The sequence below is a fragment of the Myotis myotis genome, unplaced genomic scaffold, assembly GCF_014108235.1.
Source record: "Myotis myotis isolate mMyoMyo1 unplaced genomic scaffold, mMyoMyo1.p scaffold_m19_p_2, whole genome shotgun sequence".
Classification (NCBI taxonomy): Eukaryota; Metazoa; Chordata; class Mammalia; order Chiroptera; family Vespertilionidae; genus Myotis; species Myotis myotis.
The window spans coordinates 45,212,733-45,235,898 of record NW_023416324.1 but is presented as its reverse complement, the minus strand read 5'-3'; the positions used below and the strand labels follow the sequence as shown (position 1 = coordinate 45,235,898).

The window sequence follows — 23,166 nt, the reverse complement described above, 5'->3', positions numbered from 1 at the left end:
CTTCTAACCCACCCCCAGACATCCTGTCTTTCCAGCAGAAGTGAATGAGGGAGTCATCCGTCTACTGAATGTACACAAGCCTTTTTCTTTTATTTGGGGTGACAGTTCCTTTTAATGACATTTTTCCTGCCCGAAACTCCACAGGAGCCTGGCACTAGGCTTGGAAACAGAGTGCCTAAAGTCGCCATCCTGGCCAATGCAGAGACTCAGCTGAGGGATCTACTGTGTGTGATCACTCTTCCTTTGTAATTGATTTCTAATTGTATTCCACAGTGATCTGAGATGCTTGATATGATTTCAATCTTCTTGAACTCGTAGAGACTTGTTTTGTGTCCTAACATGTGGTCTATCTTTGAGAATGACCCATGTGCACTTGAGAAGAATGTATATTCTGCAGCTTTGGGTTGAAATGTTCTATAAATGTCAATTAAATCCATCTGATCCAGTGAGTTCTGTAGAGTCACTGTTTCCTTGTTAATTTTTTGTCTGGAAGATCTATCCAGTGAAGTCAGAGGGGTGTTAAAGTCCCCTACTATAAATGTATTGCTGTCTATCTCTGCCTTAAAATCCCCTAGAAGTTTTAAAATATATTTAGGTGCTCCTATATTGGGTGCATATATGTTTACCAAGGTTATATCGTCTTGTTGGATTGATCCCTTTAGTATTATGTAGCGACCTTCCTTGTCTCTTGTAATGGCCTTCATTTTGAAGTCTATTTTGTCAGATATAAGTATTGCTACACCAGCTTTTTTTTCATTTCCATTCGCATGGTAAATTTTTTCCCATCCTTTCAAGCTCATCTTGTGTGAATCTTTTGTTCTGAGGTGGGTCTCTTGTAGACAGCATATAGTTGGGTCATGTTTTTGTATCCATTCAGCTACCCGATGTCTTTTGATTGGAGCATTTAATCCATTTACGTTTAAGGTTATTATGGACAGGGACATTGCTATTGTAATTCTTTGAAACTGATGACTCTGAATAGAGAGAGGCTCCAGCACAGGACTGAAACAGATGACTCTGAGTGAAGAGTACCTCCAGCACAGGACTGAGACTCTAAGTAGAGTGGCTCCAGCACAGGACTGAGATTATAAGTAGAGAGTGGCTCCAACACAGGAGTGAGTTTGTAAGTAAGAGTGCCTCCAACACAGGAGTGAGTTTGTAAGTAGAGAGTGGCTCCAACACAGGACTGAGTTTGTAAGTAGAGAGTGGCTCCAACACAGGACTGAGTTTGTAAGTAGAGAGTGGCTCCAACACAGGACTGAGTTTGTAAGTAGAGAGTGCCTCCAACACAGGACTGAGTTTGTAAGTAGAGAGTGCCTCCAACACAGGAGTGAGTTTGTAAGTAGAGAGTGCCTCCAACACAGGAGTGAGTTTGTAAGTAGAGAGTGGCTCCAACACAGGACTGAGTTTGTAAGTAGAGAGTGCCTCCAACACAGGAGTGAGACTCTAAGGAGAGAGTGGCTCCAACACAGGACTGAGTTTGTAAGTAGAGAGTGCCTCCAACGCAGGAGTGAGGCTCTAAGTAGAGAGTGGTTCCAACACAGGAGTGAGTTTGTAAGTAGAGTGCCTCCAACACAGGAGTGAGACTCTAAGTAGAGAGTGGCTCTAACAAACAGGATCTAGATTCTAAGTAGAGAGTGGTCCTGGCACAGGACTGAGACTCTAAGTAGAGTAGCTCCAGCACAGGAATGAAGTAGATGACTCTGAGTGAAGAGTGGCTCCAGCACAGGCTTAAATAAGATTTTTGTCTTCTTTAATCTACCTCAAATGGCTGGATTCAGTGTTTATTATACCATCTCGAATGAGTGTATGCAGTTTTGCCCACAATCCAATAAGATGAGTCAGGCACAGGACTACATAACATTTCTTCCTGGGTTAGATGACCTCATAAAATGAACCTCAGTAAAATGACTCAAAGTAAAGTGTGGCTCAGGCACAGGAGTAAATCAGATGTCTTTGAGTAAAGTTTCCATTTGCATGGAAATTTTTTTCCATTTTTTCACTCTCATCCTGTGTGAATCTTTTGTTCTGAGGTGGGTCTCTTCTAGATAGCATATAATTGGGTCATGTTTTCATATCCATTAAGCTACTCTATGTCTTTTGGTTGGAGAATTTAACCCTTTGAGTGCCAACCAATATCCTAGGAACTATGCTAAAATTGCCAAGGCATTTTTGCTGATTTTATAGCAGTTTAGGAAAAAAATTATGAATCATAAGTACATGAAGTTACATATTCAAAAACTTAAGGAAACCTTTACTACATTTGTTTTCTGCACTTAGGTACCATCTGTCAATAAAGAGTGAACTACTAGCATCTAATAGTGACACTGCAGGAAGAGTGCAATAACGCTCCTGGCACTTTTGGTGAAAGACAGGAGGAGCGCGATAGATCGCACTCCCTGGCACTCTAGGTTTTAATCCATTTACATTTATGATTATTACTGACCAGTACTTATTTATTGCCATTTTAATTCTGTATGTCTAGGCTTCTCTCCGTATATATTTCTTCTTCTCATTACAGCAGTCCCTTTAGCATTTCTTGTAGTGCTGGTTTGGTGGCAATAAACTTCTTTAGCCTTTTGTTTTTGTCTGGGAAGCTCTTTAGTTCACCATTTATTTTGAACAACAGCCTTGCTGGATATAGTAATCTTGGTTTCAGATCCTTGCTTTTCATTACCTTGAATACTTTATGCTATTCCCATTTGGCCTGTAGAGTTTCTGATGAGAAATCAGATGACAGCCTTATGGGAACTCCTTTGTATGTAACAAATTGCTTTTCTCTGCTGGCTTTAACATTCTCTCTGTCTTTAATATTTGGTATTTTACTTTTGATGTGTCTGGGCATGGGCCTGTTTGGGTTCTTGAATTTGTGTGACTTTTTCCTTCACCAGGTTAGGGAAGCTTTCTGCCATTATTTCTTCAAAAATGTTCTCTATCCCTTGCTCCCTTTCTTCCCCTTCTGGCACTCCTATTATACGAAAATTGTTATGTTTCCTGTTGTCCCACAGCTCCCTTAAGCTGTCCTGTTTTTTAATTGTTTTTTTTTTCTTTTTGGTTCTCTGATTAAGTGATTTTTTTTTTCTACCCTGTCTTCTAATCTATTGATCTGATCCTTAGCTTCTGCTAATCTACTGTGTGTTCCTTCCACTGTATGCTCTTTATTAGTGCTATGTCATTCTTCATAATTATATCTTTTCTCATGCTGTTGAACATCTTTGCCATTATTATTCTGAAGTCTATGTCTGATAAATTTCTTATCTATATTTCATTTAGTTCTTTTAGAGAATTCTCTTGTTCTTTCATTTTGGGCTTCTTTTTTTTGTCTCCTCATTTTGTATACCTGTTTGGGTTTGTGTCTCTGTATTAGATAGATCTGCTACTCCCAATCTCTAGCATAGGACAATGTCAGACGTGTTTTGTGACTGGCCCTGAGTATGCTGTTTGAAACTATCAGCACTCCACAGCTTGTAGCTCCCTCTTCTGGGGCTGGGTGCCTTTGTATAGGACTTATAAGCAAGTCTTAAAACTAATTTTGATGCTTGAATAATTCTCTAATAAATACTAAACTGCAAATTTATGATGCACTATTTATTTATCAGAAATTAGGAAGTGAATACTGATGCAACACACACACACACACACACACCCCCCAAAAGGTTCGGAATATCCCTGTCTTAAATTAGCTGGTAATAATTCTCCATGTTGTAAATACACACCTGAGAACACCTCACTTAAAGTTTTAAATTGGAAAAAAATAGTGTGTATGTGTGTGTACAAATATATCATGAGGCTGCCCAATGCCAAAGGTACCATGTGTGATAAATTCCTGGACACACCTGTAAAACTGACTTAAAAGAGAACCCACTGGATCTTTTACTTAGCTTTAGGAATTTGGATTAAATATGTTGTCACTGAGAGCTAGTTTTAGGACACAGGCCCATATTTGGAAAACTAGAAGGTCTGCAGCCTGCAGCCTTCAGCACCCAGTGTATTTTCTTTCCATCCCCACAATAAGATATATACTTTGTAAGTATCCTCACTGTTTTTGCCTCATCCCTGACTCCATTCCTGTCCAATGCACAATCAAAATAGAGTTATTTTTCTATTTCTAGACAGCAGACCTGCCAAATTTGGTCTGATTTATTTATTTATTTTTACTTAACAGATATTTTCTCTAGTCACTCAGTTAGAAGAACTTTAAACTTTGTGATTAGTAATGTTAAGAATGAATAATTATAGGAACTTGGGCAGAACAATGACATAATATATACCTAGAAGAAAATGCAATGGCTTATGTAATACATTAACAATAAAGAACTTAAATTAAAAAAAAAAATGCAATGGACTCTCCATTTGGCAAGCCCCTGACTAAGTCACATGCATGCCTTAGGGTCAACATCAAAAAGGAAAGAGCTACTCAAATTAGACTTTGCCCATGCTAATAGATCACCACTCCTAACCACCTTATTCCTTCTGCTATAAAGTGACCCATCAACCAATTACCCTAATAATAAACCCAGAACAAATAATCCAAATGTACTGATGTTATCTGCTGGGAACCAATTCCAGCATGTCATAATTTCAAGAGTTTCATCAAAAGGGTGATGAAACTTGGGGACTCTACAGGGTTGAGTCACACATATAGTCACCTGTTGGAAATGGCTAAAGGCATTTCCCCAAACCTGAATAGGAAACTGATTGTGGCTGCCAGACAGCTAAATGGCATCTTAATCTACATGTTATTGCCTCCTACTGGCCAAACACCTGAACAGCCATAGGCTAATTCCCTCATTCTGACAATGCTTCTGTACCCTTTGAAACCTTACCCTTTGAAGTGTATTATCTCCACCTTGCCTTAGGACAAATTGTGTTAATAAAAGCAAGGGTCCAAGACAAGGAGGGAGTCTTCAGTTCCTTTAGCTGAAGGTCCTCTGACCCCCAATGCCTTTCAAAATTATATCTCCTCTCTGGACTCTTTATTAGTCTCTGGATTTCTATGCCATCTACGCACAGCCCCTTTTCCAGATTCCTGAACCCTTCTTGATGCTGGGACAAGAACCCCGGCAGTTATCAGTTATAAATCTACCATAGGCTTGAAAAAGAGCCAGCACAGGATAAAAGTTTTAGATTTTTATGATTAGTGCAAAGTTATAATAATTTCTGACATGTAGCTTCTGTATCTTATTATCACTAATGGGGGGCAGATACTTTACTCTCATGCACAGATTAATTCTCATGATAATCCTACAGGGTAGGTCTGCTTTATTAGATTAACCTCACCCCATGGCCTTCAAACAGTACCAGGTACAGTGCAGGTGCTAAATAACTGTCTGCGGAATGAACAGTGGTGTGTATATATAGTGTAAGCTCCTGGGAGGAGTATACAGACCCCTCACTGTGTTGTAGCCAAGGCTACTAGTGGTCCTTGGCCTTGTTTGGGCCTGAGGTCAATTTAGGATACCTGGGATATGCTCTATAGGTTAGCTGGAAGTCTTGTAGGAAACTGAATATCATAACAGCCATAGCTACATTTATTTAATATTTATGATGGAATCCTGGATCTTATTATCACCCCCAGGCCTGGAGAGATCAAATAATTTACACAAATAAGTTCACAGAGGTTAGAAAAATTCCAGAGTAGGAATTTGAAACCACATTGGTTGAAACCTAAAACCCACACATACTTAAAACACTATGCTATGTTGCTCGAGAGCACCTCAAATCATTCATTAATTAACCAGACAATGCTCATTCCTGAAGTAAATACTTTAAGCAACTCATTTGGGTCTTTTTTTCCTTCGAACTGCTGGGAGAAGCTTTAGGTGGAGGCCTGTGAAACACATTACTTGGCCTAAAAGAGACTCCTCTGGGCATTAAAAAAAACAAAGAAAAAAATAGTACCATCAAAATTTGTCCCAGTCTGTGATGGTCACTCTTCTTGTCATGCTTTTGTTTGCCAACATTAAGAAAAACGAACAGCCCTAACTGGTTTGGCTCAGTGGATAGAGCATTGGCCTGCAGACCAAAAGGTCCCAGGTTCGATCCCGGTCAAGGGCATGTACCTTGGTTGTAGCACATCCCCAGTAGGAGGTGTGCAGGAGGCAGCTGATCGATGTTTCTCTCTCATTGATGTTTCTAACTCTCTCTCCCTCTCCCTTCCTCTCTGTAAAAAACCAATACAATATATTTTTAAAAAAAAGAAAAGAAAAATGAACAAAGAACACAGAAGACAAATGCTAGCCATCAAAACAGGCTTCTGCTCAAGTGCAGTGCAGGAAGATTTGTAAGAAGAGGTTTAATGAGGTCTCTACTCACAGTTTTAAAGCTGGAACAAATGTCAGCATCTGAAAATCAAGGGGTTTCACATAAAAATCCAGATTTCTGGCTTCTCTTGAAACAGAAGATCTGGCAACACAGGGCAGGACTTCCTGTCTGGCAACACAGGCTGGACAGAAGAGCAGCTGCCTCTCTGCTGGAGTATGTGCTCTTGGGCTAACCACACCCTGCAAACATCCTCCTTACCTCACCCTGGGGGCTTGCTGAGTCACAGTCACTGCCTGGCCACTGCTGGGCTGACGTTCCTCTCCACTGTTTAAATAGCATCACCATCAAAACTGGACTTAAACTCTAGAGCTGGTTTGATGGCTGAAGAATCAAGTAGAAACACTTCCACTGAGGTAGATGGCACCTACAGGCAAATGGCATCCACCAACTAGCCAATCCTCTTGAATACTTAAGAGGTCAGCCTTGTCTACTGACCTTACTGCATCGTGGGAAACTTTACACTCAGACAGCCTGTAATATTGGTCAGTTTCTATGCTGGTTGGCAAATTCTAAGATGAGCCTGATGACTGACACCCTTGCATAATCCCCTCCCCTCTTGAGTCCAGGCATGACCAGGAATTCACTTCTAACCAATCGACTATGGCAAAGGTGATAGTGATTTTGCAGATGTCATTAAGGTCTTAATGTCAATCACAAGGGAGAGCTATCTGATTAAACCAAAAGGGAGGGTGGGCTTGATTAGTTCAGAGGAGACCTTTAAAGCCTTCCCTGAAGTCAGGAGTTGAAGAGGAGGTGCTCTCCTGCTGGCTTTGAAGAAGCAAGTGGACATGAGTTCTACAGTTGCAAGGAAAGTGATTATGTCAACAATTAGAGCTTGGAAGAGGACTCCAAACCTCTGATGAGACCACACACCTGGCTGACAGCGGGATTGCAGCCTTACGCAATCCTGAGAACCCAGCTAAGCTGTATCTGGACTCCTGACCCAGGGAAACTGTGAGATAATACAATAAACGATGAGATAATAATATACAGAAACACAAAATGAATATGCTACCTACCCCCATTAGTTGCAATAGTTACAGTAACTTCTTTCTTTCAAGGTCCCACCATATGCCAGGCACTGTGCTTTGCATTTAGCAATGCTCTTAGTTTTAATGCAGATACTATACAGAGCTTAAAAATATATTCTTTAAATTTATCTCAAGGATACATTCACTAAAAACCACACACACACACACACACACACACACACACACACACACACCTACAAATAGATTTTCAAATATAAAAGGGAAAATAACAGAGATCCTTTCAGTAGTTTCAAAGTATGTGTCTTATTTCAAATATCCTTTCCATTAGCATGCACCCTATTTCTAGATCTTCTTTAATACACAAAAATTAAATTAGAGTGCCTTTGTACATTTGAAGAGCTATGCTCATCGAAATGACAGCTGGTTAGAGGATGGAAGGATTAAGGCAAGAACTCCTGTGGCCCCATTTTACCTGCACAGGCGCACAGGTCCTCCATTCTAAGTCAAAGAGGAGGCAAGGTTGACAATTAGCATTAAAAAGGATGTGGGTATTCCCTGGGGACGTATATGGGATGTGTCCCTATGAAAGGGGCAGGAAGAGGAGCCTCTGGGAGTAAAGAAATTGTGCAGACTGAGCACTTGGATTGGGAAAGAAGAGAAAATCCAGTAAGAGCCTAGTATTAGATGACATTATGACAACACATGAAAATTTTATCCCAAGTCAATTAAAAAAAAATCCCTGTAGACATGGTTGTGTGATGCATTTATAACATATTCCTATCGCCACCCTTTACCCACTAGTTTATCAGTCCTCTGGGGAAATGCGCTTACTTGCTTGGGACTTTGTGTTGTTGTTTGTGCTCCGAATCAGCTGAAATGCCTTTTGAAATCCCACGGCGTGCTGGGTTGGACTGTCCAAAGATTTGACGCTGCTGACGAAGGTGGACATCTTCCTTTTGGTCTCACTGGTGGCTGGAGACAGGAACGTCTTGTAGCACTGGTCCAGGGAGCAGGTCCTCACCGTGTCCGCCACAGTCAGCACTGAGATCTGGGTGGAGGAAAAAGGAAACCCCTTATCCTACCATGGAAAGGTGTGGATGGCTGTCTTTTTATTTGTTTTCTAAATTCCAGAAGAGCCCGAGGAGAGAGAAAGCTTACAGATTTCTGAGAGTTTAAAAATAAATGCCTGAAGGCACACATCTATCAATTTTGAAAAGGATTAGTTAAGGATTGGTAAGAGGGAGGGACCCTAGAGTTTGGTTTTTGTTCCAAGGTGAAGTCAGCAGTATGGTGTTCACATATAATATTAAAAAAAATTTTTTTTCATGCAAAGAAAAGTCTTAGCAAGTACTAACCATCTTGGTTGTCCAATTGGAGGTGGGGGGCGGGGAGGGTAAAGATATAGAGGAGGTTTTAAACAATGACATTAGTGAGTAAAACTTTAGGATTTGGAAAAGTCAAAATGATGAAGCAGAAACTGCCCACAGGTGGACTATCATTAGCTGCAAACACACCTGTCTCTGAGGTGCCCTAGAGGTTAGTAAGCCTCCAGTGGCCTTCCCTTCTCCCTTCCCTCCCAAGCAATCTTCAGATAAAGTAAGCCATCCACCAGCATCCAAACCCTGGCCCTTTTGCTCCTTAATATAACTTCCACTGTGAGAGTCACAGCTAATTAGAAGTCTTAAGAGGAGGCAGAAAGGAAGTGCAAGGCTCAGCTGAGTGGGGGCTAGTTTTACAAGAGATTTGGAATCTCAGTTGGCAGCTGCTTTCTCAAATACCAGAGTGAAAACTATATTGCTCTCTTCTCCCAAAGTCATCTTAAAGACGGATTCCAAACCATATGTCATCAAACACAGAGTGCTTCTAAAAAGGTGTTCACGGCAGATCCAAAGCCACGTAGGCCACGGGGATCATGGTCACCTTATCGTGTTCGTCGATGGCGCTGAGGATGACCTGGGCGGCATCCTTGGCGATCTGGAGCTGGGTGTCGGTGACGGAGGCCCCGTGGTCCAGGATCACTACTATGTGCTTGGACTGCGGCCGGACTGTCGAGACGTAGATAGGTCTGGAAGGAGGAGAAGCTCTCTGCGGTCAATCCTGCATTAAGTACAAGGCCTCACCCTGAGCCAGTTGTGAGCAGGTGTGCAGTCATGCTGGTGCCTAGGTTTCTCCACAGAGGGCAGGAGAACGCGAGATCAGCCCAGCGGGAGAAACTATCCTGGGGCCCTGAAAACAACACCCCGAGATAACAGCGTGGGTCTGCAGACCAGGGGCTGGTACCCTGTGTCTCCCAAAGATGAAAGCGACTGGGAGACGGTTTTAAGCAGCAAACCCTTTGGAAGGCTGGCTTTTCCTCACACGACAACCCTCTCCTTTGCTTGTGGTGGTGCTGCTGCTCAGTGCTACCCAACATCCTGCTGCAGGAGTCGGACCGGTGGCTGCCTCAAGCTGCAGACACAGCCTCAGAGGGAGAAAGGTCTGCTTGCCTGTACTGGGTCCTCCTTGGCAGATGACAGAGTGGGACTTTGGGAAAACCTAGGCAGCCTGTACTCAGTGAGCGTGCTGAGCGGCTCGGAATACAGGTCTGGTTTCTCTCTCGCAAGACGAGGACCCTGCGAAGAGGGCCTTTTAGGATTGAGGCAGCTCACGCCAGTCAGCCACTAAAAGGCCCCTTATCTACGCACTTAACATTGTTGCCACCAGGGCTGTCCGAGCCTGTGATAGCCACTCTTCTGGCTGGGTTTTTGTTTGCCAACATTAAGGAAGGGGGAGGGGTGGAGTCCCAGGGAGAAAGGCCTCCCATCAAAGCAGGCTTCCGCCAGAGTGCAGTACAGGAAGGGGTGTGAGGGGAGGCTTAATGAGGTCTCTATTCACAGTGTTAAAGCTGGAACAAATTAGGGGGCGCTTAAGAAAGCAAATCAGCCTCAAGAGAATGCTCTACTTTATGGACACCCCTAAAAAACACTAGATTTTTTTTTCCTCTCTGGGAAATGTTAGATGCCAGTTGAGTCACAAAAGCCTGGGCACAAATTAAGAAATCTAGGCAAAATACCAAAACACCTGGCCAAGTCGACACTCACTGTTCTCCAGCCCAAAGTCGTGCATTAATACTAAGTTACCACTATCGATACCATTGAGCCAGTAGGGAAATGGGATTAAAAAAAAAAATCCAGGAGATGTGGCTCCAGAAATGAAAGAGAGAATAGAAAAGAAGAAAAATCTAACTCTCCCAACACTGATGACTGTGTTACACATGGAACTTTTTAGGTACTCCAAGATAGGTAAATAGGTTTTATAAAAAAAGGACACACCTTCTCCATTCCAACTCAATTCGCATCCTATTTATTAAAGAGGGAATATGCAAATTGACCATCACACCATCACAAAATGGCGGCGCCCACAGCAGAGGTGGGGTTTCCGTAATACAAGATGGCTGCACCCACAGCAGAGGCCAAGTTCCCATAACGAGCCTTAACGAGCAATCAGCAAGGACCTAAGGCTGCGTGACGCTTGGCCGTGGCAGGGGACCTGAGGCTGCACCCTCCCGCCCGGTGGGGCTTGATAGGAGACCTCAGGCCGTGCCCCCCGCCCTGACACCAGGCCAGGGAACCTCAGGCCGCACCCCCCACCTGGTAGGGCATGATGGGGAACCTCAGACTGCACCCCCCACCCAGTGGGGCTTGACGGGGGACCTGAGGCTGCACCCCTGCCCCAGCACTGGTCCAGGGGACCTGAGGCCGCACCCCCACCCTGTGGGGTTTGACAGGGGACCTCAAGGTGCACCCCCCACCCCGATGCTGGGCCGAGGGACCTTAGGCTGCTCCCCCCACCCTGGGTGACCTCAGGCCGTGCCCCCCACCCCGGTGCTGGGGGACATGAGGCTGCGTCCCTCACCCAGCAGGTCTTGACAGGGGACACCGGCTATGCCCTCTGAGCAGGCAGGGCTTGACGGGGGCCCTGAGGCTGTGCCCCCCGCCTAGCACTGGGCTAGGGGACCTGAGGCTGCACCCCCATCCAGCGGGGCTTGACAAGGGTGGGGCCAGCTGGGTCTGGGTATCACACGATTTTGAGGCACCATAAGTGGCCGGGGACTTGACACTGGATCCTGTGGCGCGCCCCAGACTCTGACAGTAGAAAGATTTTCATACACATTTTACTAAGTTTCTTTCATCTCTGACACTTCTATTATAGAGAAAGGGCAAATAGCAATGTTAAAGTATTTCCTCTAATTAATCCCCTTTTAATGTGCACGAATTTTGTGCACTGGGCCACTAGTAAATAATAAGCAGCATATGTGTTCACAGTGTCATAATGATGAGTGCGATATATAAATAGCAACATATTTACGATCAAGATACATGAAACCTGCCTGGCTGGCATGGCTCAGTGATTGAACATTGACCTATGAACCAAGAGGTCACGGTTCGATTCCCAGTCAGGGCATATGCCCGGGTTGCAGGCTTGATCCCCAGTGTGGGGCATGCAGGAGGCAGCTGATCGATGATTCGCTCTCATCATTGATGTTTCTCTCTCTCTCTTTCTCTCCCTTCCTCTCTGAAATAAAAAAATATATATATTTAAAAAATCAAAATAGCATGCCATCTAATTTCTCTTCAGAGAAGCACGTGAAAATTAGGTGAAGAGAAACTCAAGCGATGGCTCATTTAGACTCGGCAAAGTGGGTGTCTTGTACTAACTGCAGAGGTTCTGGCATCAAACATCTGACACTGCAAAAGGGGAACTGTGGGGATTCCCAAGGAAAGAAGGAATCTTTGCCTCAGGGGTTCTGTGAATTGATGAGCCTTGTCCTACACACGATCTCTGTCACTGCCCTTCTGGCTAAGTGGCACAACTTCAAGTCATTTCCACATTAACGATGGATCTTTAATCCAATGTTTCCTAGACAACCTTCACACTTTGAGTAGCTGAGATATGGGTGTAAATTTCAAAAGGATGGCCAAGCATAATGTCCCAGCAGGAACAGTGAGCATCACAACCTCTGCTCGGAGACACGCTACCAATACGTCTTCCAGGGCTGAACTGTAGGCAAGGTATCACCGTGTTTGTCTCACCAAAGGTGTCTGATGCTCAGAACAGTTTGGGTACTGCAAGCAATTTAATTTCTTTAGTAAATATCTTGTTCTATTTTGGCATGTTAGGTAGTTCTAGAAAAGCTCTGGGCTTTATCATGTGACCTTCCCTAGCATTTCCACAGTCAACCTAGTCCAAAGGCGAAATCATTTCAGAATAAATTCAAGTTTCTAAAACCGCAGCCTGGAGGCAGAGCCAGGTGTGTAAATGAGGAGCCAGTATTTCATGCAGATCGCCGTCAGGGGCAGTAATTACAAGGTTAGCAAGTACGTCAACATACCTACTGCGATGCTCATAGCTGCCCTTACACCGGAACTTGTGTGCTGGGAAGACAGTGAATATCCCCTCTTCCGAACTGAAATACTGCCACTTGATTCCAGGGTTGGACTTCAGGTTGTCTGCAAGAACTGGAGGAGGGGAAAATATGAAACACAACTGCCGAACCCACAGGTGCGCGTAGGCATCACTCCGCAGGCATCTGTTTTGCATAAAATGCTTGTCGTATGAAGAAATTCCACTAGATAGAAGGCTGTAAATTTTCTACTAAACATTTTCTTTCTGTCCCTTTAAAAAAAACACATACCCCTGTTAGAAAATGAAATGAATGTTTCAGTCAAGCGACGCAATTAATCCTAACTTTGAATGGTGACACTATATGTCCGGGATCATTTTTTCCAGCGTCAATGATTCATTTGTACTAATGCCTCCCCTCACTGGGCTGGTCCCTGTTGGGCCAGCGTACATACTGGCTTGGATACATTCTCTAACTGTAGAAAACAGTGATGTTAATAGGCCTCGTCTCCAGAGGGACTAGATGTGTGACCTTGACCTTGCTCACTGCATAATGAGGGAAACAGCACCGACGGTACTTGAAAGGCCAGAACCATAATCATCCGATGATCGCTCTGGAATGATTCCACGTGCCAGCACTGGATGGAGGCTCTCCTTTATGTTACCTCATTTAATCCATACAACAACCCTAGGATCATTATTTCCTACATTGGAGTTGAGGATATACGCAAGTGTAGAGAGCGTAAGCGATTTGCCTAAGGCTTCATCAGTAAGTCGTGGAGCTGGCATCCAAGCCTGGGTCTCTAGGCTCCCGTCTTCTTTACATCGTACATTGCCTCCTGTCCTGTGTACACTGCATCCCTGTCACTGACCGGCAGCTGGAGTGACAGCCACCTTACTGTGTGCAATCCTGTCCACAAAGTCTTTCTTAACCTCTTTCCTGGACTCAAGAGTTCTCTCCTTTCTCTGATGCCCTTTTGCTCTGTTCCACACCAACTCGGTCGAGTATTATACACTTATTATGTGTAGGGTGCTGCCTTACATGCTGCAAAATATACAAAGATGACCCAAAAGCAAACCCTACTGTAATAGCCACGATACCAAAAGAATCACACACAGGGACATGGAGCAGAAGGCAATGCAACAGAGGAGGAGTCTGAGCAAAGCCAAAAAGAAAGTGTGAGGTGTCTTTGAGAAAAACATAGAAAAACACGTATGCTCTGAGTGCCACGTGACCAGCCTTTGGTCTGGCTCAGGGAGTTGGCAAACTTCTGTAAAGGGCCAGATTGTCAATGATTTTGGCTTTGCAAATCACATGGTCTCTATGGTATCTCTGCCACTGTAGTGTGAAAGCAGCCACGGACATATGTAAACGGACTGGCACTCACCAATAAATACAGACATGTTGGTGTGTGTGTGCTAATCAAAGCTTGTTTACAAACATCGGTGGCAAGCTGTATCTGCCACAGCACACTCAGGGCCTCACACCTTCAGCAGTTACCCTGCCCAACACACACCAAGGAGCACATTTCATCCTCATAAAAGCCCCAGGAGTGTAAAAAATGACCATCCCAAGTTGCAGGTAAGGAACCAGGATCAGAGAGGTTTTGGACCTGCTTCAGGTTTCAGTGGACCACAATGCCCGTCCCCTCTCCACTCTGCCCAGCGGGCGACCTTCTCAAGGTCGTCACCTGGACTCGGGGACCAGGCTCTCTCCTGAGATGGATGGCAGGTGGGAGTGTGTGTTCACAGGGGAGAGGCTTTTCCTTTGCCTCATCTCCTGGGGGTCTGAAGGCTCAATCTTGACCTCATATTAGCCCTGTTCTCCAGGCAGCCCTGCCAACCCGGCAAGAAAAAGGCAAATGGCTGCCTTTGGAAGTAAAGGCAAACTCCATGACCTCATCTAAAAATAACATCTGTAACAATAAACAGGCTACAATGAGACTATTAAAAGGGGAGCCATTGAGAGCAAGAATGTTTTAAAAATAAATCACAATTCCTACAGTGCATGATACATTGAGTCTCCACCACCAAATAGCATGCCGGCTCCCTAGCATCACTGCAGCAGGAGAGCTTAAGTATCAGGCAAGGTTCCGCAAATCCTCCCCCTGAGAACTCCTTTGGCATCTGATTAAATTTCATCCCTTATTCGGTACTAGCAGAAGATGATGGATATGATGGTAATGAGGACCCCAGAGCCCAGAAGCAATCTATCATCGTGGTGCGCACCCCAGGAGGGCCCCTCGCTGACCCAGATGTGCGGTGAACGAGAGCCCCATTATCCCCGCGGGCAGCCCAGAGGGGGCTTCTCCATTCACAGGAGTCAGGGAGGTGTTCTGGTCACTGGAAAACTCGGGCTGGGGTCCCGCACACTCACTCTTTCTTCAGAAATGCTGGACAGCATCCAAGAAAAAGCTGGGCAGGTGCCCAGCAGTCGGCCCAGGATGCACAGCGTTAGGCCTTAAGCTATTCCCGGGCAGGTCCTGTATCTGTCAAAACTGCTCTGCACACCTACCTCAGACATACCCGTGGAGGAGGCAAGAGATGGTTTTTTTCCTCACTGAAGCGTATTCCCGAAACAGAAGTTATCATACCCGCTGAATCCCTCCAGCCTTGATCTCTTCCCGCCTTCTAGTTCATAGGATTGTGGTGAGGGTAACTTTTCGCTTCTCTGTCCCTGGATTCCAAGATCCCCGAGGGCGAGGTCTCTGTCTGAGCCATCTCTGTGCCCCTGGGCAAGCCTCCAGTGCTTTCCACATCCAGGTACCCACTCGATGAGGGCTGCAGAGGTGACACCTGCAGGACCCAGGAGGGGGAGGGGCTGCACGGTCCTATTTCTCCGCTGTTCCCAGATACTGTTGCTGGATCAATTCCAAAATCTTATTTTCCTCTAATGCCAAATCCAATTAAAAATAAATTAAATACTGTGAGTACATCAGCATAGAGCAATGATCATTCTAAGTAGGTTTAAAAATAATAAATACTCCCTTCTCCCAACACCAACACCAACTCAATAGATACAGAATAGACAGATAAGGGGAGGGATAAAAAGCCTGCTTGTCTGAAGATTTCATGGGATTATCCATGCCAGAATGTATCAACTGTATATTTTGAACATATAAGTTTATTAGATGTCAATGATACCTCAGTCAAGCTGATGTGATAATAAAATAGTAAACATTTATTGAGTGTGACATAAACCAGTTTTATATATGGTGTGCTGCTTTTCATAATTCCTCTGTGAGTTTATTATACCCATTTTACAGAGGCGGAGCGTGCTCAAAGCCACCAGGGTGGAGTGATGATTTGATGTAGGCATGTCTGCCCAAAGCCCTTGCTGTTGCCAGAATACCACAGTGCTTCTACCTGTCAATAAATGCATGCTGAGATGAGTCAGCAATCCTCGGATAAAAAGCACACTGAGCATTTCCTGAGAGGCAGAATAGACATATATAAACATGCTGGTGTTGCTCAATCAAAATAACTGGTTGCATTAGCTTGTAAAAATATAATGCAAGTAAATACAGTTAAGGAGACACGATGCGAAGGGATGATTTCACAATTGAAGTAAGGTGAAAGGCTAAAGTAACATTTAATCACGTGCGATTTAAAACAAACAGCTGAGTTGCTGAAAATGGCACCCCCAGTGGGGAGGCCGATGTCGCGGGGTGTGCCCCTGAGCCCACTGGGCTGGCTTAACTGGAACGTGGCACAGACACAAGCTACGGCTTGGCAGGCAGAGCCAACAGGAATGACAGCACTCATGATTCTGAGCGACATCTAACGGAGAGTATATTTTAGACAACAGGAGGAGGTTTTATTGAACTGAGAAACTATCTAGCTGAGACCTCTGAATTACTTTGTCGGTGTTTTTTTCTTTGCCTGTCCATGGGAGAAGCCTACGTAAGCCGTTTGGACGCAGGCCCAGTGCTATTCTGCACTTTCTATTGAATCCAGGTAGGCACTTAGGAACTAGAAGGGAGACCTGATAAATAGGAATGGACTCGGAATAAGAAGCCATGGGTTGAAGTCCCATCTCTAAGACTGGCAAGCCCTCTGACCTTAAACTTACTCTCCAGACCGCTTGCAGAGGCATCTTTCAAAAATGGAAACCAAATCACACCATGGATTTGCTTAACACCCTTCAGGGATTTCCCACTATATCAGAGATTTCCCACTATACCACTCCTAGTACTAAATCCAAACTCGATAGGGCCCTCTGCCACCTGGCCCCTTCCTACTTTCCTACCTCACCTTTCCCCTCTCCCCCTCACTAAACTGGACACACCAAGAGCTATTTCTTTCAGTTTGGCAAATGTGCCAAGCTCTTTGCACAAGGTGGTCCTTAGGTCCCGAATAACTCTTTTCACTCTCAGAGAGACTTCCCCTCCACTAGCCTCCTCCCTCAGAGCACCCAGTGTTTTCCTTCATAGCAAAACTGGGTCATGTTCATTGTATTTACCTTTGAAGGTATTGGATTCAAGTCTCTGGTGCAGAGGAGCTGTAAGCTCCAAGAAGGCAGGAGCCAGGTCAGGTCTGTTCTTCACATTTCTGGTCTCCTGGCACGGGCCTGGTTTTTAGGAAGTGCTCCGTCAGTATGTACTGAGTGAACTAGTGACTGATGATCTTGGTCAAGGCTTTTCACCTATGTCCCTGCCACCTCCCCAGTTTATTGCCCCCTCCCCAACCCCCTGCCAAAAAAAAAAGTCAGGATGAGAGATAGTAATAATAGTGATCCAAGATTAAACAAAATGTCCAAACAGCGCCAAGAAACACTTAGATGAGAATGATGGAGAAACTTAACCTTGGCATTTAAAAAATAAAGAGCTACCTGTGATGGCACCTTACTCTTCAAAGGCAAACTCTACCCCTTCCATCCCCCTCAGCATAGCCTTCAACAAATTGACTATTTCTCCCTCATACAGTTTCTATGTGAATTCTGAGCAAAGACAAACAATTGTGTAATACCTACTGGCTTATTTTTCTTCAACTATCACACACAAACTTATCAGAAAAGCAGCTAAAAAGCATGCCTTTCCCCTTTTCAGGTGTTCTTTACAACTCCCATCACTGAGGCTCAAGATCTGCCTGCACACAGTGTACTGAACTGTCTGAGGATAACTCTAACCTATGGGCCCCAGAGTCCACGGCCCCAAGTATCTTCCCTCCAATTTCACCATCTACATCTAACTTGTTCTAAACGTGTTGACCTCTTCAGTGAAACCCAAACCAACAATGTTTCCGTACTCTTATCTACGCTCTTTCATGCTTCTGTCACCCGGCTGATGAGAAAGGGTTGGGATACAAACGGCTTGTAGTTGGGCTGTGACTATTGTTTTTCTCAACATATTCTCCACCAGGGGGTAGGCACAAGAAGAAAATGCTCTGTAAGAGAAGGCTTGCTGCTTCCCACCTCAAGGAACTCTGGGCTTTCCAATGCCCAGCCCAACACCACCAAGCAAAACACCCACAGCTATCTACCTCCCACGGCTTACCGAATACCAAATACAAGAGCTGTCCTAAATACACAAAGTTGCAGACATATAAAAACACTCCGACTTCCCCAACAGACCAGAAATTACATAGCACCTTTCAGTAATATTCTATGCAATAGCCCTCATTTCGGGGGTGGATAAAATAAATTAACATTCTGAAGGCTCCTAACAATTTCTGGCATTATACCCTATCACATCTTTCCAATGCCTACTCCTCGCTCGCATCCGGGGTATTGCTTTACCATGTTTTCAGGAGAGGCTGTATTTCATGGACCCCCCAGACATCGTTTATGCTGCTTCAGAAGTGGCAAACATATCCAGCATTTAACCAAGTAAAGTACCAAGCACTTCACTAAGCCTTTCATATGTATTACCTCAGTTAGTTTTACAACAATCCTAAGAGGTAGGTTTTATCTGTTATTCAGGCAGCTGGCGAGAGCCAGAATGTGGAGGTTCAGCCAAGAGATATTACTGTTCCCGTTACAGAGTTAAGGCTATTCTGACTCAGAGAGGGAAGTGACTTGAGCACTGAGCTGAATGAATCTGGAGCATGTAGCACAGTGATTCCACCGGATTATACTCGCTAAAGCCCATCACCCAAGTTACATTAATGACCACGGACCCACCTACCTCACGGTATTTATTTCAGTATAATGTTAAGTAGAGGAATCCTCACAACTCTGGTTCTGTTCCAAGCTTGTCATGTCTGTTCTAGGCTCATTCTATCATGTAAAACAACCAGTCCATTCTGTCCTTCATCCAGTTGCGACAGCCTGGTCATGGGCTCAGAATCCAGAGTAAACTCCTGGGAAAATCCATAATCAGTGTGGGATCTACTACTCTACCCTCTTCCTTTCTAGCAGACCATTCCCAAAGGATCCACAGGTCCAGGTGGTCTTCAAACATTCCCGGAAGGAGTAAGGGAGAAAGAATAACAGGATGGAGGTCTCAAGCCTGGCTGACCATCACCATCAGCATTGAAAAATACAGATTCCCAAGCTTCACCAAGCCAACATCCTGGTTCACTTGGTCTGAGCTGGGGGCCAAAAGGTAAGTGTTCTTAACAGTGCACTCCAGCTGACTCATGATCACTCAGGTGGGACAACTGGACCAAGACATTAAACTTCATTATCCTGTTGCCTCAGTTTCACTTTCTTTCTACACTGTTTCTCTGTCTTTGGCATATAAAGACTAAGTATTCCCAATTTAAAAAATATTAGCAGCAGCAAGAACAATAAAACCCTTCATCTCTCCAACCTTTTCCAGTGACTTTTCTTAGCCAAGCAGCTTAGAAGAGTGGTGTACACTGATTCTCCACTTCTTCTTCTTCTTCTTTTTAATGTTTTTATTGATTTTAAAGAGAAAGAGGAAGGGAGAGGGAGATAGAAACATCAATGAAAGAGAACATCGACCCGGGGTCTCCTGCTCGCCCCGCACTGGGGATCGGCCTGCCACCGCAACCGGGCATGTGCACTGGATTGATGGGCGACCTCCTGGTGCATGGGTGGATGCTCAGCCACTGCGCCACACAGGCTGGGCTGATTCTCCACCTCTTGCCATCCCACTCACTTCTCCCCTGGTCACTTGTTTTTTGCCACAGCCTCTCCCCACCACTCTCTCCACGTCTGGGGGACCTTTAATAGTCTAGCCTGGCTTCTCCTTCTTCCAGGCCAACTACACTTCCATCCATTCTCCACAAGTTCTCTTATCTCCCCTGCTTCCAATCTTATCAGTTGGTTGATTTCAAGCTAAAAACAAGTAAAAACAAAAACCAAACCCCAACAAAACCTTTAGGCTGGCTTAACGCTATCTTCATTTTATGTTCCTTACCCCCTCTTACACAGTGATCCCTACTATCTGCACTTTTTTACAGATTCGGAAATGGGAAATGTGCTTGCCACAAGCCTATCTCCTGGATAATTCCTATTGTCTTTTAAGACACAGCCCAACCTCACAATCTGGGTCAAGTGCCAGGGCTTATCCTCATCACGACAACACTTAGCACTGCATTGTGTCTGTCAGCTGATTTTCCTCCTCTTCCAGACTCCCACAACACACACAAGTATACAACTGGCTGTGAGCTCTCTGAGGGAAGGAACTCTCCTAATTATCTTGTCATAGCACCATGTGACTACACAGCTGTCAGCTGAGAGAAGCTCTTCATGAGGGAGTGCAAGGAAGGAGTTGGGTTTCATCCTGGGTCTCAGGCTTCGGTGAAAAGTAAAATGAAGCTGCTATCAATCGACATGAAACATGAGCTGAGGAGGCGGTTTGGGTAGGAAGAGAGAAGGTTATAAGTTTGGCTTTAGACATAAAGGGAGTGAAGTATCAACAGGCAGGATGCGGTGGTGGAGCTATCTATCTTTATCTACAGCAGTCTATTGTGGGGAAGCCACTGAACTAGGAGTCAGGACACAGTGTTTAGAGTCATGTTGGTAGCAGTAGTTTGTTGTTAGACTTTAGAGAGATCAGTTAACATCTCTGGGCCTGTTTCTCAGCTATAAGATAGAGCAGATTCTTTCTTTGGTAAGAATGAGACAAATGTATAAAAAGGTTTGTGAGGCCCTAAGAAGCGATGGGTTGATTTCTTGTGTACAGTGTGTGTCTGGACTCAGCACAGTTGGTTTCATGTGAATGACACTATTCACCTGCATAGTCTGTGTCACTCTATACGCCTGAGACATTTATGTGCGCTGACTTGCTGCTAAGCTAAGGAAACTAGTGCTACCTTACAGCAAATCACATCCGCATTTCTTTCTTCACTAAGGTCCTTCCAAAGTCTTGGTTATCCTATCTAATAAAGAGGGAATATGCTACTTGACCCTCATGCTGTTGCAAAGATGGCAGCAGCGCCCACAGCCAATAAGGAGGGAATATGCTAATTGACTGCCCCACCCTCAAAGATGGTGGTACCCACAGCCACAAGATGGCAGCGCCCAGTCCCCTTAGCCCCGCTGGGGTGGCAGATGCACGGCAAGGCTGGGCCCACCCTGAGGCGGGCCCAGCCACTCCCCACCTGCCTCTGGAGTCCCCCAGTCCCCTCTGCCCCCCAGCCACCCAGGGCCGGCCTGAGGTGCAGGCAAGCCTCAGATGGTGGCTGCCCAGCTGCCCAGGGCTGCCCGAGGCACAGGTAACCAGGGCCAGCTGAGGCTTGCGCTGCCGAGTGGCAGCAGCAGCAGCGGTGTGATGGGGCGTCACCTTCCCCTGATCGCCAGGTTGCCTCCCGCCCCTGAGGGCTCCTGGACAGTGAGAGGGGGCAGGCCGGGCTGAGGGACCCCCCTCTAATGCATGAATTTTCATGCACCAGGCCTCTAGTTCCATTATAAAAGCGAGGTGACAACATTATGAAGAAGATCCTAGTTTGTTTCATTTATTCATTCACTCAATAAACATTTGCTGTGTACTTGCTATGGGCAAGGCACTGGATTTTTTTTTTTTTTTTGTGAGCAGTAGGCACACAAAAAACAAATTAACTAGAGCAGAGGGTCAAGTAGATGTCCAATATAAAAAATTCAAATTCTATAATGAGATGAGCCACATAGTAAAGTAATAAACAAGAGTTGTAGCTGGGCCACCACAGCCTTTGGGCTCTCTGGATGGTGGCTGGGGACTCCGCTGAGACTGTAGCTCAGCCCGTTTCTCCCACTGCTCGACCCTGCTTCCTTCTCTTTCCCCACAGGCTGCCAGTCCCCATCTCTGAGTCGGCCTCCTGGTAAACCCAACAAGCTACAACAGACAAGGAATTCTCATCTTTGACACAGGGAAGGTGGAAAAGGGTTGGAGGTATGAGCAATATTTTATAAGTCAGAGAAGGCAGGAAGTGCATCTTAGGATGAAACAATAATATGAACGAATGTATGGAGGAGGGACAGAGACTGGTGATTTGAAGAAATGAAAGTGATTCCCAGAGGGTAGAGCTCAGAGGGCTACAGAGGAGAAAGAGGAACAGAAGATGGAGTTGAAAAGCCTCCACCTTTATCTTAGAGGTAAAGGGAAGCTGCCAGAGGGTTTTTGCAGGGAGCCGGTCCATGCTTGCTGTTTCAAGGGACCTGGCATATATAGCATACTGTTCTTAATATGTTTGCTCACCTTCTTGGCACTATGTGTTTTAACCAAGGTCTCTGAGAAAGGTTGTTTCCCCAGGTAGGGATTTTCCCCTGAAGTTAGGGAGGGAATAAAACCTCTTAACTAAGTGCCAGGCGGGTAATTAATCACTTTAACTATGAACAATCATGCTTAAGCTACATAATCTTTACTCCCTGGAATGGAGATAAGAAACGCCCTAACCTTTGTAATAGAGATTGATAGGATTGAATCAACTGGTATAAATACAGATGTAACAAGACAGCAAGAGTCAGAACTTAGAATACAGAGCTTAGAACACAGAACTTAGAAGACAGAACCTACACAGAACCTACAGACAGAAGAACTTCGCTGGAGAGAACATGGCAAAAGATCCTGGACTGAACCTGACTACAGAAATTGGCAAGAGAACCTGACTAGAACCTGGTGACTGAACCTGGCTGGAGAACCTGGACAGAACCTGGCTGGAGAACCTAGCGAGGGAACATGGCTACAGAACCTGGCTGGGGAACCTAGCAAGAGAACATGGACACAGAACCTGGCTAGAGATCCTAACCAGAACTTCGCTGGAGATCCAGACCAGAACTTGGCTGGAGATCCTGGCTAGGCTGCTGATCAACTGAACGCTGTCTCCGTGTCATTCCTTCTTCGCCAACTCTGTCTACGCCTTTGGGAACCCCTGGACCTGCTGGGGTTGGACCCCGGCAGGTTTTGAAAAGTGGAGTTACAGAGCAGGTATTTTCAAAATACCAACAGTACGCAGGATATACTGAAGAAAAAAAAGAGGGAAGAGGAGCAGGGAAACCTTTTGGGACATAGTAAATAATTATTCCTCTAGAAAGGCAATGAGGACCTAAGTGTGTGGCATCTGCAGTGCAGAAGCCAAAGGA

General features: G+C 45.0%; 1 protein-coding gene across 6 annotated transcripts in view; it reads right to left on the bottom strand.

The window, feature by feature from the left end:
• The window catches only part of CACHD1 (cache domain containing 1), a 221,965-nt gene that overhangs the window by 50,234 nt on the left and 148,565 nt on the right, over positions 1-23,166 (bottom strand). For all 6 annotated transcript variants that reach the window (XM_036347577.1, XM_036347578.1, XM_036347581.1 and 3 more), the window contains 3 exons: positions 12,688-12,814; positions 9,237-9,381; positions 8,148-8,364 (listed from right to left, as the gene is read on the bottom strand). In XM_036347577.1, the coding sequence (XP_036203470.1) occupies positions 8,148-8,364; positions 9,237-9,381; positions 12,688-12,814 (489 nt within the window). The remainder of the gene's footprint in view (positions 1-8,147; positions 8,365-9,236; positions 9,382-12,687; positions 12,815-23,166) is intronic.